This window comes from Epinephelus moara, chromosome 20, assembly GCF_006386435.1.
Source record: "Epinephelus moara isolate mb chromosome 20, YSFRI_EMoa_1.0, whole genome shotgun sequence".
In the NCBI taxonomy this organism is placed as follows: domain Eukaryota; kingdom Metazoa; phylum Chordata; class Actinopteri; order Perciformes; family Serranidae; genus Epinephelus; species Epinephelus moara.
In genome coordinates, this window is record NC_065525.1 from 16,229,778 (window position 1) to 16,247,192 (window position 17,415).

Sequence of the window (17,415 nt, forward strand, 5' to 3'; positions counted from 1 at the left end):
GCAGACAGCAGCATGGCCTGATGGTCAAACTGTGTCTGTCTGCCTTCCTGTCTGTCCATCTGCTGGGCCCCAGCAGTGGTTCAAAGGAATTAAAGTTGTCCAGAAAGTTGCCAAAATCTCTCCAAATCCCCCCTTCAGCCCTCCCTTTCATTTCACTTTCCCCCTTTGGTTCTAATTTCTGTTTTACTCTCTCTAAGCACGGTTCAATTCCATTAACACCTTGTACCTCCTATTAGCTAATGCACTACAGCTACACACTGAATCTCATCCAGCTCATTACCAGGCATCAGTCCCACACAGAGATTCTTCTCTATATCCCAACACTGCCAACAGAGAGAGGAGTACCAGCAGCAGAATATGGCATGTGCAACAGCTTAAATGGTTCTCAGTCTGTGCGATTCATTCACAGGTGGAACAGCCTCAGTCTCCGTCATGCTACAGTGGGTCTGATTTGATCGTTTCTGGAAAGAAACTGAATTAACCAGTGTGGGTTACAGCTAGAGACAATACACCAGGCTTCTTGTTTTGTCTTCGTCTGCAACACTGCCATTTGAATTGTAGCCTTTTTTTGTTTGGTTTAGGGATGCAGAGGCATGGATAGGGGTTGGTTTGGATTTTTTAGTGGGAGGTGAGGGGTCAGAGGGGGCTGCAGTAACGTCAGGGTGGCCTTTATGGCTACAATGAAAAGCACAGCGGGCAAAGGGAAGCCTTGCTTGTGCTCAGCACAGTTTATTAAAACTGCAAAAAGGGTGAGTGGCCACAGATGGTGCTGTCAATAACCATTCACCCACCCATGCAAATGCACACTCATGCACCAACACACACCAGTGCCACACCCCATGCCATACCACCGGGTGGAAACACACGACAGATACACACACAGTTATAAAAGGAGGGGTAGGTAAAACAGATGGTAAGTGTGTGATGTTGTGGAGGAGTGCTCCAGGGGGCGTTGAGATTCCATTAGTCTTTCAACCTCTAACCTCCACTAACACCTCTGAGAAGCTGTGAAGTCGCAGCAGCACAGATATCCACCATCATCCACTGTGGAGTGTTAGCTACAGCTTAACTTCTGCAGGAAGTTTAAACTGTTTGTTTAAGTGACAAAAAAGGTAACATTTACGTGAAATAACATATTACAGCTATTTAGATTAATTAAAGGCCACAAAGGGAAGACAGCAGACAAGTGGTAGAAAATTAAGGTAAATTTGAGCCTTTATATTTGTATAGTCCAATATCCATGCAATTAATGTCCCACTGTAGCAATAGTTCCCAAGTTGCCATCCACCTTAAGGTATCTTATTTTCCCAACAGATTCCTAGATGGTTTAGCATGCAAAGACAGGCACTTCACGTGGCCCCGGCATGGTGTTAATGGGACAAAATTTGACCATCACCATAGGTCAGGTTATGGTGACAGCTGCCTTCAGATTGGCTCATGCTCCCAAACTCCCGAATGACAATATTTACTAACCAAGAAGGCGAAGGTGACATAAGGACACCCAAGTCTCACAGCTGTTTTAATTCTCACAGTGTATCTGGACTTGTGCCCAAAGCAAAGACAAAGCATTAGTTAGTACAATCAACCATTAGTTCATCAATAGATAGAATTCATTGATCAAGTTTAAGTCACTCATCAAGTAAAAAAGCTGCCTGGTACCAGCTTCTCAAATATGCTGCACTTCTCTCTTTCATGTCATTAAAAATTGAATGCCATAAAAACAAATTTGAGGACACCGATCTGAGGAGGCATTTCCAGCACACCACACTCTCCACATCATCACATGCTTAAGTCTGGCGACATGCTGGATTTATTTCCAAAAAACATGAAAGACCGATTTAAAGCAAAATTACAGTTTTGACTCGGCCTGATCCAGATGTCACACATATGTGACATCTGGATCATGTCATGGACATATACATACTCTATCACGCAATTGGACACTGTTAACTCCCACTATGGCTAATGTAAATAAACTAATGACTTTTAACCACAAGACAAATCCTATTAATTTGAAAAATAACAAAGACCATGCCTTCTCAGGGCACTTTCCTGCCTTTAATCCTTCTGCATACAAACATGGGTGGAACACTCACTTTGAGTATGCAAAGGGGCAGGGCTCTGATTTCACACGGCAGTGAAGGCAGGTCATAGGGGGCAGCCTTTATAATGATCCAGGAGAGGACCCCTGACAAAGGCTCAAGGGGTCCTGCCATGAGAGTCACGACCCCCAGGCCACGAACAGCAAGCCACAGCCTGACATCAAACCAACACTTTGCCCAAGAGAAGACACAGCAGTGTTGCTATGCCCTGATCCACCAGTCTACAGAAACAGAGCCCCACACAGGATACCAATGTACCCACAACCTTCTCTTAGTCTGCCTTAAATGACTTAAATTGACTGCAACTGATGAGCACCATAAAGCACAAACAAATTCCACTGTCTTAACCCAATCTTCTTAATGTTTTTGTTTTTCCAAAACAAGCTGAGTCTTGATGGAAATGCTGAATTTAGCGATTAGCAAAAATTAAATCCCCATGCTACAGAGCCTTTTCAATAAAAGGATAATTTCCTTGAATTGCCAAAATGACATCCATTTTCATTTCATCTGTGGGAGGGTGAAAAAAAAGGCTGTTTGGAGGTACTTAAGAAGTGAATGTCAGCTGAATGACAAGTCGGGTTTAAGAAGTGTCAGCCATCATAGGAAGGCTTTCAGACAGTCACCAAAGAAAACTACATTAAATACTTCACATCGACTGCCTTGAATAACAATACCATTCTGCACACAGTTGCTGTCATGACTCTGAAAAAAAAAAAATATATATATGGACATAAAAATGATGATTCTCAAAAAAGGGGGATCATCGTTGTAGTTCTGCATAACTGCTGGATAACTGGATGACGGCAGACCACTGTGTCATCTGTCAAATTCGGAACAGAGGGCGTCACACTACAGATCAAAGTGGTTACGCAACATGAGCCAAAACTGGCTGCCAGATATTTGTTGAAATATTGTGAGAATTAACACAAATTTCCAAACTGTGAGACAGAGAGGATGCAGGCCAAAAGATCAAACATCAGCTCCGGCTGTTTTCTGGGCTGCTTGTTGTTCTACTTCTTGAGTAATCAATGTCTGTTCACCAGAGTCTGCCTCTGGCTATCACAGCTACACTGCAGATGTGATCCCACTCATTATCACCACAAACTCTTAACTCATAAAGCGCTTTACAGCTGCAAAATCAGGAGCCGCTCTAAAAGAGAATACTTAATGTTGACTGAATGCATTTTCTTCCACTGCTAACTACTCATATCGTAACAAGCCTGGCAGCTATTTTCCCAGAACACACAGGGTCTACATTTGCAGGAGTCATCTGACCTACTAAAGACTCTCATTGTTATGCTTGACAACAAGGCATAAACATAAACGTTTTATAGAGATGACAGCGCATGTCTGAATGCTCTGGCTGTGAAAATATGTAACATTATGTCTCTCCGTGGTGAACTGCAGTGAGTTCGTATCAAGACAGAAACAGAGGGGTATAACTCGGCGATGCTAAATGCAATACAAAACATGATCCTCATACAGCTTCAAAAATGTCTTCGTCCAAAAAATTAATTTGAATGAGAAGAAATAAAGCAACTCGCAAGCTATTTGCAATGCAAAAAGAACAAGTACAGTACATTATGCAAATAGCCAGGCACTACCTGTGAAGATAAAAAAAAAAAACCTCACAGGAATATTTACAATGCATGACAAGCCTCAGTGCATCACCCTCAGAATTTAATTTTACATCTTCAACAAAACAATACACCTTACAACTGATTTACTGAGGCTGCGGTGGTCCTATCTAGCAACAGCTATTCGCAGCAGCATCAGGTAGTTGTTATTACCCCGCTGGGTTCTGCATGACAAATGGGAGGCAACGACATCTCTTGTTCAGCATCTCCTATGACTGTGCATCATCCTCTATTATAGGCTGAAAGCCCTTAGTCATCCTCACAGGGAGAAGAAAGGGTGCTGAACATTCCTTGCAAATGAGCGCTTGTACTCAACCACATGCAATCTTGTAATTCCTCAAGCAGCAGTGGTCCCTTCTCGACACTACACCCCCCCGACCCCCGCTAACCTTCCCCTTTCTCTGGATGTGAGGTTGTATACGGGGGATGTGAATAGGTGGTATTTCTGCATGCTAAAGGCACTGAAGAACAGAGCTGGTTGGCTGGGGGCCAAATCCCCATGGTTACCCTGGAGGAGCAACTGCCTCTTTCCTGTGCTGGTCTGTCTGGGAATAAACTAACTCTGCTCTGCATGCATGGGGGGGCTTGAAGGAGAAAGAGGAGACGAGATAAGTTAGGGTGGCATCATTACAGAGTCTTGCACACCTCTAAATCACCCACCTAAATCCCGGCACATAGCAGTTTTATGCTTAGGAGTGAGGCTGGTGACATTCAGCGGGAAACAGAGAGGGCACAGAATGGTAAAAAAGCAACCAGCTCTTTTGAAGTACCCCTGAGCAACACGCTGAATCTAAATACAGGTGTGCTGTCTGAACATGTGCTCTTCCTGTCCTCAGCTGCATTCTCATGCTGTGTAATACTGTGGGAAGTGTGCGGTGACTACAAAGTCTCACACCAACTCTGATAGTAACAGGTTGTTAAACACGTCAACATAATAAAATGCACCAGACCCTGAAGTAGGAGTTAAATATATTTCAGCTGATAACCTGCTTGGACGTGCAACCTGAACACAACAGATAACCTGATAGGCTGTATATGTGGAAGATAGTGATCTTTCCTTTGGGCCAATGGTGGATCTGCTGAACGCTTTCACTGGCTTTTACATGCAAAACTGCAAAACAAAAGACTTAAAGCCACCCCTGAACTCTAGTAGCAATCTTTTTAATTTGCTAATGAGTTCTCACCCTTGTAATGCTGATTTAAAATCATTTAACTGTACCAGGCCTGTGAGTATTTTCAAGTTATATAAAGATTGGATGTTCTGGTTAAACATGTGGTTGTTTGCCTGCAGTAAACACCAACAGGAGGTCATATTTGACCAACTTTTTCATATAACACACCACATCACCAGCTATGAGTCATACGCAGGTAACTTTAGTGAACTAACGTTAGCCTGGTCCCAATTAACAGTTTTCCAACAAGCATTTCCGAGACAAGCTTTCACTCCCCCCTTACCTTTGACTTGACTCTCGTAGTCCGCGATGATTTCTTTATCCTTTTTGAACCTCGGCGTGGACATTTTCTGTCTTCTTATAGCCGAAGCTTGTTGTAAACTTCTTGCAAAGAAAAAATGTTTGTCAACAAGCGGGATCCTACAGCAGCCGACGCATCCCACACAGGACGAGAAAAATGACCGCGAGGCAGAGAAGAAGAGGCGCGAGACAAAATGAAGAAGAATTTAACTGAGCAACAAGCTCGACCAGGAGCAAGAAGAAAACGTTTAGCTCCTCATTGTTCCCTCTTCCCTCTCTGGATAAGCGGTGGATACACAGCGGGGCCAATGCGCAATGCTGCTCCAACCAATGAATCCAGTCAAGTCTCAGTAGTCGGCGCGGCGCAACAGCACTGCTGCCACCACAGAAGAAGAAAAAAACAATCACGCAAGTTTCAGGGGGCTCCGTGTGCTCCCTGAAAAGTAGTGCCAACAACCCGTCCGGAGGGCTTTAAAGTCGACTTGAATCGTGAGTGTGTGTGCTTTTTGGTGTTGGTTTCCAGCTCGGGACCCGCACACACACGCACTCACACACACACTTCCCCCCTTGCTCGCTCTCCCTCGACGGTTTCTCCCCCCAGCTCCCAGCAGGCTCAGAGGCAGACAGGGCAGGCCGACTGCAGCACACAGCAGCTGGAGCCAGGCAGGGAGAGGAGAGGAGAGGAAGGAGAGGGAGGGATCTGCAGCTAGTGGACACCAGTGGACTGACACTCCTGCTACCAAACCTCAAGGCTTTTTTTCCCCTGTCCATAGTAAGCTGTTGAAACAGAATTTAACTCTCACTACAACTTTAAACTACTGCAGCTCACACATAATGGTTTTCCTTAGTATCACTTATAATGAAATACCGCGCCAAATTTAGAATATGATAATATTAAAGGCAAACTACACCCATTTACAAGAGTCATACAAGTTATACCTAAGGTCTAAGACAGTCCAAAAATATTGGTAAACATGAACAACTCTCTCCCAAATCTAAAAACTAGAGTGCTAAAACTCAAATTTATGATGTCATAGGGCAAGGGTGTCCAAACTTTTGAATGGGGTCCAGATTACATAACGTGAAAATAGGGTCCGCCAAGTGCCAAATGCAGGTAGATTATCCAGTTGGCGAGTAAGTCTCGGTAAACTATCTGCCACACTAGCGGGCAAAGATTTGTACCGAAATAGTCATGGAATAAAAAACAATGCCAAGAGTCTCTACTGCGTTTTGGTGTCATTTAGGGGCACACAAGGCTGCTCTTCTGCTGTCTGTGTCAGACACAAACAGAGATACATGCACGTCGAAATGGCGCTTCAAAGCTGATTGTCTCGAGCAATTCAAGATTTGTGGCACTGTTAACCGGATGGAACATCGGCTGATCCGCTAAACTATCACTTGCTGTCATTCTACTGCTCGCTAGCTTTGAGCTCATACTTATGAAGGTAATAAAATAAATAACATGGAAACCCTGTAGTCTGAACCAAGAGGACAAACTCTTTATTGGCTCTCACATTATCAGCACCAGGGCATTAGCTTCACTTCTTCCATTCTTACCTTTCACAATAAAAGCCCAAGACATAAACACTGCATTACTGCTTACCAGAGTGAACTTATTCACCTACTGAGGCTGTGGTGATGAGTTGTTCAATAGCTTACAATCATTTTGATTCAAATTTTGCTCTGGCCTCTTCTTTAAATCTGTATTTAACATAATGTCTTATTATATCAATGAAATGTACTGAAACAAATGTATATGTGACACAAAAAGGCAATGTATTATTTTAGCCGGTAAAAAAAAGCTGGTCCGGTGACTCAAAAAGTTAATTTCAGACACTGTGTCAAAATACCGGGGGTCCAGCTGCTTTTTACTGCATATGGGTTATGTTTTTAGAAAAAACATGTATAAAGGAGACCAGCATAACTTCTTTATCTTTCATTGGAAAGGTATTTAACCTTCCACTGCTTCTGAAAGCAGCGGCCCTTGCTGTCAAAGTTTTTTTGCTTTGGCCATGTCTGCTACCTAGCAGGAAATGTCTGCTGTTAAGTATCTGTTTGTTTGCTTGTTTACCATCTGTTTATAAAAACACATTAGTTCCACCTGCATTGCTCCGAGTTGAAGAATGTCTGCGAACTGTATGATAGTTCTGCCATCGTGAGGTGAACGGAAAAAATGCAAAATGAGCTTGCTTGATTAACCAATATTGTGTGAAAGGCCACATATAGTATATTTTAAAAGACAAGCCGAGGACCATTTAAAATTGGTCTGTGGGCTAAGATTGGCCGCGGGGCCAGACTTTGGATGTGACTTTCACAGCATATAAAGTCTAGAACTGCTTCACAGTTCCCCTTTAACTATTAAATTTTTAGTTTATGTATTTTTCTGTTTATTTTCCTTAAGAGTTATGTGCTCAGTCTCAGTAACAACTTGATGTTGTAATGTTCAGACGTTGTTACCTCATGAAGGTAGAATAAATAAATAAATAAATAATTCCCTAATAAATCCCCAACATTTAATCTAAATTCACATAATGATTCTGAGGATTTGCAATTACTTTAAACCTTATTCAATCCGAAGTAAGAGCCTATAGACAGGATGTCTTTTTCAAATATATGGACCTCCAGCCATATACAGGGGGCACAGCTGCAGAGGGGCCATAAAAGGTCTAGTTAAAATATACACAGGGGCCCCATATTTTCTAGCTAGACCCATGCACTTAAATCCAAGGAATATATTAAAGTTAATATATTTTACATTTATTTTATTGTTTAAAAGTTATTCATTGATTATTCTAAAAAGATTGTAAATAGGGAAATACATTGTATAAAATACATCATCTTAGTTTAAGGTTAACTAACTTTGAAGATACCATATTTTTTGCTCAATTAAATCACTTGACCTGTGACTTGATTTAGTTAAACCTTTTGTTTTTCATTTAAACTGAAATCAATGTAGCTCCTGAGAATTAACTGGTTCACAGCGCCCTCTAGAGGGGAAACAAAAGCACAGGACAAGCACATCCACTTATTTCTCTTTAGGACAACACTCAAATTTATTTTCTTGCATTGTCTAAAATCCATGCATTACAGCACTGAAATAAATAAAACAAAGAAGAGATTCTTTATCTATGTTTTGATCAGAAAAGTGACACATGCCACAGTAACAACACCCATTTTCAAACTTCTCACAATACAAAATAATAGCTTTATGTACCATTTTCAAAACAAGGCCTAAAAACACATTATCATCTCATTCTACTCCTAATGTTTAGTGTTTTTTCTAAAAATCACAATATTAAGTGCGTACAAACAGATATAAAACATGGCTCAAAATAATATAAGGACTTCAAAATGCAAAGGCAGTTTATCTTTTAGTATTTTAAACGCCTGGACATTCCACCATTGTAAACATTAAGATGATAAATATACAATAAAGTCATGGGGCCCTTAACTGACAAATAATGGCAGCTTTACAACATACACAAATGGTTTTATAATAACCCGCACAGAAATATTACACTGAACGTCATTAGGTCACCAGTAGTATGTCACATTTCTCCACGAACCACAAAATAAATTAAACCAATATTGAATGTGTATCCACGTTTATCTTTAAATGTTTAATTATGCACATCAGTCAGCCGCTTTTGAAGAACGTCTCCTCGATGACCTCAGTGAACCTCTCCTTCATCTGCTGACGGAAGCTGGCGTACCACTCCAACAGCCTCCTCCTCCTGTCCACCCTCTGCTCCTGGCTCATCCCCCTCTCCCTCTCCAAGATGGCCGGCAGTTCTTTCCAGTCACTGATGAAGATGAAGGGCGCTCCCGCAGCTTTGAGCAGACGTAACGGGGAGCTGGGCCCGGCTGCACAGGTCCCAGGTGTCAGTACGTCTTCCACCACGGGCACCGAGCCATAAGAGCAGGCCTCATAGATGCGGTAGCACTCTGTGTTGATTCCGACTGGGCAGAGAGTGAGCTCGCTCTGTGCCAGAGCTGTCTGATAGCGTCTCAGACTGTCTGATGTCTCCTGAGGGAGCCACCTGAGGCAAGGAGAGAGGAAAGTATACTTAAGCTCAGCTCAACAGCTCACTGCAGTAATTATGCAAGATATATATTCCTGTTCCAATGAGACGATTCATATTGTAGATATCTCACCTTAACTCCATTCATAATTTAACAAAAGTTAAAAAACAAAACAGAAATTCTACATTTAAAATGTCCTAATACATAAAAATGGAGCTACCAATAACACCAGATTCACTGACAACATTATTAATGAAGACGAACTCATCTCAAACTGCATATAAGAGTGGAACCTGATCACAAAAAAGAATCACAGTCCTCAGCAGCCCTAAAATGTGTGGGTAAAGTTTGCAAACTGCTCACATTTAAGTTAAGCATGTAACACATTTCCAGTATAAGTGACGGGGGACAAAATCCACGCTTTCTGTGTAAAAATGGATTCTAAGGTTCAGTTTAATTACATAAGGACTAACCTCTTCAGCCTCTGTGATGTCTACTTTAACCATGTCATGTCAGCCCCCTTAATTTTATTTGAATTTCACCATACTAGACCTAAAAAATTATTTGAAAACCTTTGAATTTGATGTCTCAGTAAGTGTGGGAACCCCAGTGACTGTTAACTAAAATAGCTTTTACCATTAATAATCTCAATCATTTTATTATTTTTTAATTAAAACAAAGACACAACAGGAAGGTCTCAGTGACACATCCTTCATATTAATATTTTCAATTTTATGTTATTAAACAACATAATAATAATAATAGTAATAGTAATACAGTCATAACAACTAAATAAAAAATTCTTTACTCTTCAATATCAGTCCTGAACAATGACTTACTTCTCCCTGGCAGTGGTGATGCAATCTTTTTCCAGACCAGACTGTTTCAGCACCTGCATGAGAGTTTCTCTGGAGGAATTTTTGTAAACGGTTCCTAAAAAATTGCAGAGGTATGGCCTGTTGGAGGTAATCAGTTGGGCATTCGGCCTGATCATAGGAAACTGTCTGTATCTGCAGAGATGAGCAGAACAGAGCAACATGTTAGACAACACTATTCATTAAAAAAAATACAGTTTATTGTACTGTTATTGAGCACTACTTCACATACACATGCACACACATAGGATTAAGAAATGACATACGTGGCGACACCAAGAGGCCACTGGAAGACGTCCTTGTCGTTGACCCAGGGGCTGTCGTACACTACAAACAGCAGGTCCACAAAGCCACCGTTTCTCTTCAGGTAAGGAGCGATGAAGTCATTGTTGCAGTGCTCATTGCCCAGCAGCACCACCGCCACATGTGACACTGTGTGCGACTGTACCAAAGCTTGGACATGCTCCAGCCACCGTGTGGAGTAAGAGACCTTCTGTGGCTCGCGGCCGTTCAGAACCAGAACCAGGCTGTTCATATCCAGAGGGACATGACCCTGAACTACAGCAGGGCCTGTGTAGAAACTAAAAATGGAGAGGAAAAAAGGGAGAAAGAACAAGTCAATTTGATAGCTCTGTTTTATTAAGGGGTTATTAAATGATGTGGTGTAATTCACAGAGTCCCAAAGGGCCGTTTTTACGTATCCCATCTTTGACCTGTTACCTGAAATCAATCTTCCCCGACTGCAGCTCGCCCTCTCTCCATTGTGCTACCTTGTCTGTGGGGTTGAGGGGTCCCTCTAAAATATGTTCCCAAAGGTAAAGCCCTGAGGAGAAAAGAAAGGTTCAATGCAATTTGCTACCGAAGTTAAAATGTCAACATGTGCAGAGCCAGAATGCTGTATCATTTATAGGCTTCTGCAGCAGAGCATAAATCTGTTTTATGTAGTTTGTATCTAGATCTTAGTCTGTGGACACTTATGGTATTATCAGGTGGATATACATTAGCTACTGAGCCCAGTGAGGCCTCACTTTAACTTGCATGTTAAAAGAGAAGTATGCAGCAAAGAGGAGGGCAACATTATAATTCCAAATGATAAATATAATTAGGTTATATTCCCACAGGGACCACCGAAGTTGTATCCCTTTTTCTAATGTGAGAATTTTGTTTTAAGTAAGTAAGAATTCTAAGTTAAAGAGATTATCTAAAACCCTTCACAACATGTGAGATATAGCTTCATGTGGTTTTTGTTCTTCTGATATTTGCTCTTTTATTCTGGTTGACTTTATTTTATTTAACTCTGAGCTACACCAATGTAATTAATCTACTATTATATCGACTTTACTGTTTGGACTACAAACAGACTTGCAGAAAAACCCTTTTAATTCTGGACATTAAGACACTAAGGGTTTCTTACATATTTTGCATATTACAATTAATTACATTTTTTAATTTATATATATATTTTTAAAGACATGTTTTATTGTTTAAAGCACATGTAAAACAGAATTTTTCCAATCTAAACATTGTTCACCTTCATCAGCAAAGTATCTTCCCGCCCTCTGCAATTACACTGCAACTGTAATGTAATAATCAATCTACATATTTTCAGCTTCCTCCACATCCAAACCACGCACACATATCAGGAATGTAAGAGTATTTTGGTTGTTCCCATCATTTGCTCTGTGAGATTTTTTTCCTCAGGCTGTTGACTTGCTGCAGTTTTTCATCATACTACTCTAAGTTTGCAGTTATTTATAAAGCTTTTAAATTATGTGCAGTTGTATTCTGTATTCTTTAATGCATTACACTCAGAGAGTGTAGTGTTCATTTTTTTGTTGTATTGCACAGTTTCTGTATTTCTTGCACCTCTGCTTCAGTGAGAAATAACATTCTCTTCCACTGTATAACTGCATATGAATAAATGAAAATAACTTGGAAAGAAAAACTAAAAACAGTACATGGTTTAAAATTTAAACAACCAGAAGCCAAAGCACATCATCAATGACCAGATTTGAAAAACAAAATGTTCAGACTAATTCAATATAAAGACAAATATTTTAAAAATGTTGTGTAAAATTAATGAATAAAGGAATGAATGAATGAATGCATAAATGAATGAATACTTGATTGCCCCAAAGGAAATTTGCTTTGAACAATTAAGCTTAAGAGAGTATTAAAAACGTAAAAACAACAACACAACATAAAAACAAGTATCTCAGCATCATAAAACATCATATAACATTATACCAGTCAACACACACACACAGAGTCCACCTGGTTAACCAGCTCCTCAATTTTTGTGGTGCTTTAATGTCATATTCTGAACTTTTGGACATGTATGGTATTCCTGTTCCACCAAGGGAATATGCTTTAGTTTTTGATGCAATCCCTCCTGGTGTCATATTGCTTCTTAAAAACTTTGTGGTATCTGAACTGACTTCACTACCCATGGATCCTGTTCTTACTGGTGTTGGTCACGTCTGTGCCTGCTCTAAAAAAGAATAAATAATAACTGTGCTATACATGCTTTATTTCAGAAAGAAATAGTCTCTGTTCCAAATGTTGTTTCCTATTGGAGTAGTCTTACTTCAGACCTTGACTGGAAGAAAATCTGGTGCCTACCCTCTTAATGTCTAATTACAATGATGTTAAGGAAGAGATTTTAGAGATGGTTCACTGTTATTATCCCACAGAAGTATTTCTACAAAAATATAGAAAAGGACATTGTTGTCGGGGCGCTGGTGGCTTAGTGGTAGAGCAGGCACCCCAGGTACAAGGCTGTTGCCGCAGCGGCCCGGGTTCGACTCCAGCCTGTGGCCCTTTGCTGCATGTCACTCACCCCCCCCACCCCCACCCCCACCCCCCCCATGCTTGTCTGTCCTATACATTAAAGGCTAAAATGCCCTAAATAATATCTTTAAAAAAAACAAAAACAAAAAGGACATTGTTGTGGACTGCTCATTTTGTCAAATGTTTCCATAACATTTATGCCATCTATTTTAGTCTTGTCCATCCATCCATCCATTTTCGGTGCTGGGTCATGGGCGTAGCAGGCCAAGCAAAGCCCCAAACACATCCCTCTCCCCAGCAATGCCTTCCAGCTCCTCCTAGGGGACCCCAGGGTCCCAGGCCAGATGAGATATGTAATCCCTCCAACGTGTTCTGGGTCTGCCCCAGCATATGTTTTGGCAAGATGTCTGTTCTGTTATTTCCCAGTATATTGATTTTGATTTTTCCATTTCTTATTTTTACTTGCACTTGTACCAAAGCAAATACATATAAGCAAATAAATATATAATAATAATAAATTTTCCAATAATAAAATTCCTTTTTTAATGTTTGAACATGAACTCAAACAATACATTACATCAATTCTATATTCTACAAACAGGAAAGCTACTAAAACATTGACTCTGTGTGCCCTGTATAACATTTCATGAGCTGCTGTATGATTTCTGTAAGTGCTCTGATCCTCTGGCATTATCTGTTTATGTAAATATTGTGTTCATGCTTTTTCTTAATAAGATTTTTTTTAATGAATAAAATAAAATAAATAAAGCTTTGACGCCCAAATCACAACACAGACCTGCTCCGTGGACAGTGACAGAGTGATGTCATCTCATACTACCATGACTTACCTATGGCAGCTTTCCCCCAGATTTGTACTTTGTATCTTTTGGGTTTATTCTTGTCAATTCGCCCCATGTACTGTTTGAAGGCCTCCCTCTTCTTGTTCAGAGCAGAGTTGTAGTCCACCTGCTCATCCTCCCATGGATTCCAATCATCTGCTAAAAATGGAGCAGCAGCACCGCCATCTCTCACGCCACCTGCAAACACAGCACGCAACTTACTAACACCTTAACACCACACATTTCTTTCATCCACTGTTCAAAAACAGCTTCTAACTGTCAGTTTATAATAACATTAGGCAGCTTATTTGCAATCGGGCGAGATAACGGTTGCGCTGCGTGAAATTACCCGTGAGTGCTGTGTCTTTCTTCACCACCCTGTGGACACGGGAGATTACTTTGGTACTGAAGAAAACATTGTACGCAGCGTAAAGTGAAAATGCCACATACGCAAAAATAATTAGCAGGAATAGTTTTCTTTTTGGTATTTTCATTTTCATTTTCTTTTTTTTCCTCTCAGGTTACCATTGTGTAGCTCGTCTCCATTATTTTGTGGGAGGACCCTTGTTTACATCACGAGGACCCCTGGATATAGCTGGCTTAGATAATGCCTGTACCAAATTCGCCATTATTTTGTATATATGTAGGTTTTTGTACAATTAATAATCAAAATATCGCCATATCTCAACATTGAATGTATAAGGTGTAATTCTGGTATTCATTAATAGCTTTAAAACTATGAAATAGCTCGACATTTCGTAAAAAACAAAAGGGGCACTTCGGTCAGACCGCATGTAATGCGGAACGTTGTATAGGTGGAGCGGGTTTCTGGTGAAGCAGATCAAAGAGCTGCACGTAAGATTTGTTACGCAAGGTCGTGTCCCCAGCTGCGGTCTGGAGGTCCCTCATTTCGGGGCAAAAATGATGTCCATAGCCGCTCGCCCCGGGGTGCTGTCCCCGTACATGCAGGCTACAAAACACACAGTTAAAAGGCTGGTGTCCCCTGGAGCCAAGGACGCGGTGTGTGCTGCTGGTAAGGCCGAGCGACCGACGTGTGGCTAATGTTGGTCGGAGTTTGCAGCGGTGTTGAGCTGCTTGTCAACTCAAACTGTTTTTTTACTGCTCAGTTAACATGTTAGTGATGCACAATGTTCACAATTTGTGTATCTTTTATTGTTTTACCGTTCTTGTCGGCAAACTAACTGTACTTCTAACAACTTCCGGTGGCTATTAGGAAACCGTAGTAGCCATGAAGTTGCCTAACATGACATATGAAACCTGACAGAGAGGGTCAACAATGGATAAAAATAAAAGTTTTAAGTGTATAAACATAGACTAGTGAGATGTAAAAAACGTAACACACACCTATACACTTCTGTCCACCAGTTTTCGGTATGGCACCAATCTTAAAAGTACATTCATGTAATACAGTTATCAAAGTATACTGTGCCAATACAGTCTGCCCAGGTCAAAGAGTAGGTATATTACCGCTTACTATTGCTCAGAAGAAAATATCCAAATAAAGATAGTTTTTATTATTATGTAGTTCAAGTTTGTTTTCCTCCAGTGAAACAGTTTGTCTATTATTCTGTGAGGCGATGGACATAAAAATGCCAAAGAATTCACTGGATCCAGATCATCGAATGTGAATATTTGTTAGTTTTAAGTGATTTCAGTGATAGCAACCACAATATCTTTGGGTTTTAGAATTTTTGTCAGACAAAACAAGCCAGTTTTAGTAGCAGCTAGATTGACAGTATCATAATATCTCAGTCTAGTCATTATCTGATGTGCTTAATGTTCCAGTAAGGAAAACAATCAAATCATGGTTTAGATTGGACTAGATTTTTTGAAGGTTGCTGTAATCTTTAATGCCTAATGTTTATGTGTGTAATATATAAATCACTATTGATTTAATCAGAAATTTCAGTTTTTAAAATTTAGTTACCTTGTTTAATGGAACCAATTTTTAAGATCTCATGAATGCACCAGAAATCATTTTGTGTGTATTTTCGATCATTATTAGATCCTCTGTTAATTAAGCCTTGAAAAGGGGGACCCAATGTGATGTTTTGAAAGTCAATAAATGGATTTTGAAGAGGAAATGTGGTACAGTGAATAGAGAAGCACATTATTTTTAAATGTTTTTGTAAGATACTGCATAGTTTGCAATTCATATACCTCCCCGCTGCTTTTGTCTTTAAAAACTGCACCCTATGTCTCTTCTCCAGCTGCTGGGGGAATCCGCCTCAGCCACACAGACATAAAGATTCCTGACTTCTCAGACTACCGTCGCCCCGAGGTAGTCGACCCCAACAAGTCCTCCCAGGACAGCAGTGAATCAAGAAGGGCGTTCTCCTACCTCGTCACTGGAGCGACCACTGTAGTCGGTGTGTATGCAGCCAAGACAGTGGTCACCCAGTTTGTCTCCTCAATGAGTGCATCGGCAGACGTCCTGGCCTTATCCAAGATTGAGATCAAGCTCAGCGACATCCCTGAAGGCAAGAACATGACCTTCAAGTGGAGAGGAAAGCCCCTGTTTGTCCGTCACCGCACAGAGAAGGAAATCGCCACAGAGGCGGCTGTGAATATCGCAGAGCTGCGTGACCCCGAGCATGACAAGGATAGAGTGCTTAACCCCAGCTGGGTCATCGTCCTCGGTGTGTGTACCCATCTGGGTTGTGTGCCCATCGCCAACGCTGGAGACTACGGAGGCTACTACTGTCCTTGCCATGGCTCTCACTACGATGCTTCAGGAAGAATAAGAAAGGGACCTGCTCCTCTTAACCTGGAGGTTCCCTTCTATGAATTCCCCGATGAGGACACAGTTGTGGTGGGATAAATACTGGAGCGCTGTCTCAGTTCCTCTCTGTAATATATATATTTTAGATGATAGATAACTCTGAGAGTTGGTGGTGTGTATTTACTAATAAAGACATATTTCCAACTATATGATTGAGCTGTTGCATCTTCTCAGTTGTCAAGTGTTTCTTTTCTTCCATTGTTAATGCATCACTTTGATTTATTTCAATCTTATGTTGGGATTAATGAATGACTTTATCTCCATAGATTTCTCTCACTCCACACAACCTTTAGTCTCTTGCAAATACACACAAAATCAATCAAATCAAAGCAAACACAACGTTTCAAAGTTACAGAATGCGTCACAGAAAAGGAAGCAAAAAAGAACAAATGTCAGACTAAATTAGAGGGCAGGAAATGCTAAAAAAAACATGCATGTTACGTGCACTCTAGAATTTGTTAAACGTCTACAGAATGAAGGGAAACAGTTGATTTGTTTGATCTATACTAATAAGATTTTAAAATGTTACTAATACTCTCCGTAGGCGGACTATCCAAATGATGGGTAGCACATCTTGTAATTGCAAAATTGAATATAAATAAGGATTGCATTTTGTAATCCGCTACATTAGACAGTGGCTTTCTGTTTTCCTACCCTATTTTCAGGTGATGGTTGGTCACATGAAGTTGACTTGCTGCCAAGGCCGTAACTACCATTGAGGACACCGAGGTCATGACCTCTGTATTTTTTCCCGACCTAAATGAATGAATAAAATGAAAATAAAAATAAACCATTTCATTTGTGCGGTGAAAGTGCGTGGGAGGACCGATGGAAGGTGATTGAGTGACTCTCTCTTCTCCATAATAAAAATTAT

General features: G+C 40.7%; 3 protein-coding genes across 6 annotated transcripts in view; 1 reads left to right on the forward strand and 2 right to left on the reverse strand.

Annotated features, from left to right (window-relative positions):
* The window catches only part of srgap1a (SLIT-ROBO Rho GTPase activating protein 1a), a 96,636-nt gene extending 90,788 nt beyond the window's left edge, over positions 1–5,848 (reverse strand). For 3 of the 4 annotated variants that reach the window (XM_050072711.1, XM_050072713.1, XM_050072714.1), the window contains exon 1: positions 5,195–5,848. In XM_050072711.1, the coding sequence (XP_049928668.1) occupies positions 5,195–5,258 (64 nt within the window). In that variant the 5' untranslated portion in view covers positions 5,259–5,848. The remainder of the gene's footprint in view (positions 1–5,194) is intronic. The other variant, XM_050072712.1, reaches the window with a different exon arrangement.
* A 2,383-nt stretch (positions 5,849–8,231) lies between these two features.
* Positions 8,232–14,314, reverse strand: rxylt1 (ribitol xylosyltransferase 1). The gene is made up of 6 exons (XM_050074025.1): positions 14,088–14,314; positions 13,748–13,936; positions 10,830–10,932; positions 10,376–10,690; positions 10,074–10,244; positions 8,232–9,251 (listed from the first exon to the last, which is right to left on the reverse strand). Exons 1-6 carry the CDS (start codon positions 14,236–14,238, stop codon positions 8,849–8,851), a joined length of 1,332 nt encoding a protein of 443 aa, XP_049929982.1. The 5' UTR covers positions 14,239–14,314; the 3' UTR covers positions 8,232–8,848.
* Positions 14,315–14,540: 226 nt separating this feature from the next.
* LOC126408484 (cytochrome b-c1 complex subunit Rieske, mitochondrial-like) lies at positions 14,541–16,690 on the forward strand. Its single transcript, XM_050074052.1, has 2 exons — positions 14,541–14,771; positions 15,970–16,690. The coding sequence occupies exons 1-2, from the start codon at positions 14,660–14,662 to the stop codon at positions 16,578–16,580; spliced, it is 723 nt and encodes a 240-aa protein (XP_049930009.1). The 5' UTR covers positions 14,541–14,659; the 3' UTR covers positions 16,581–16,690.
* The last annotated feature ends 725 nt before the right edge of the window (positions 16,691–17,415 follow it).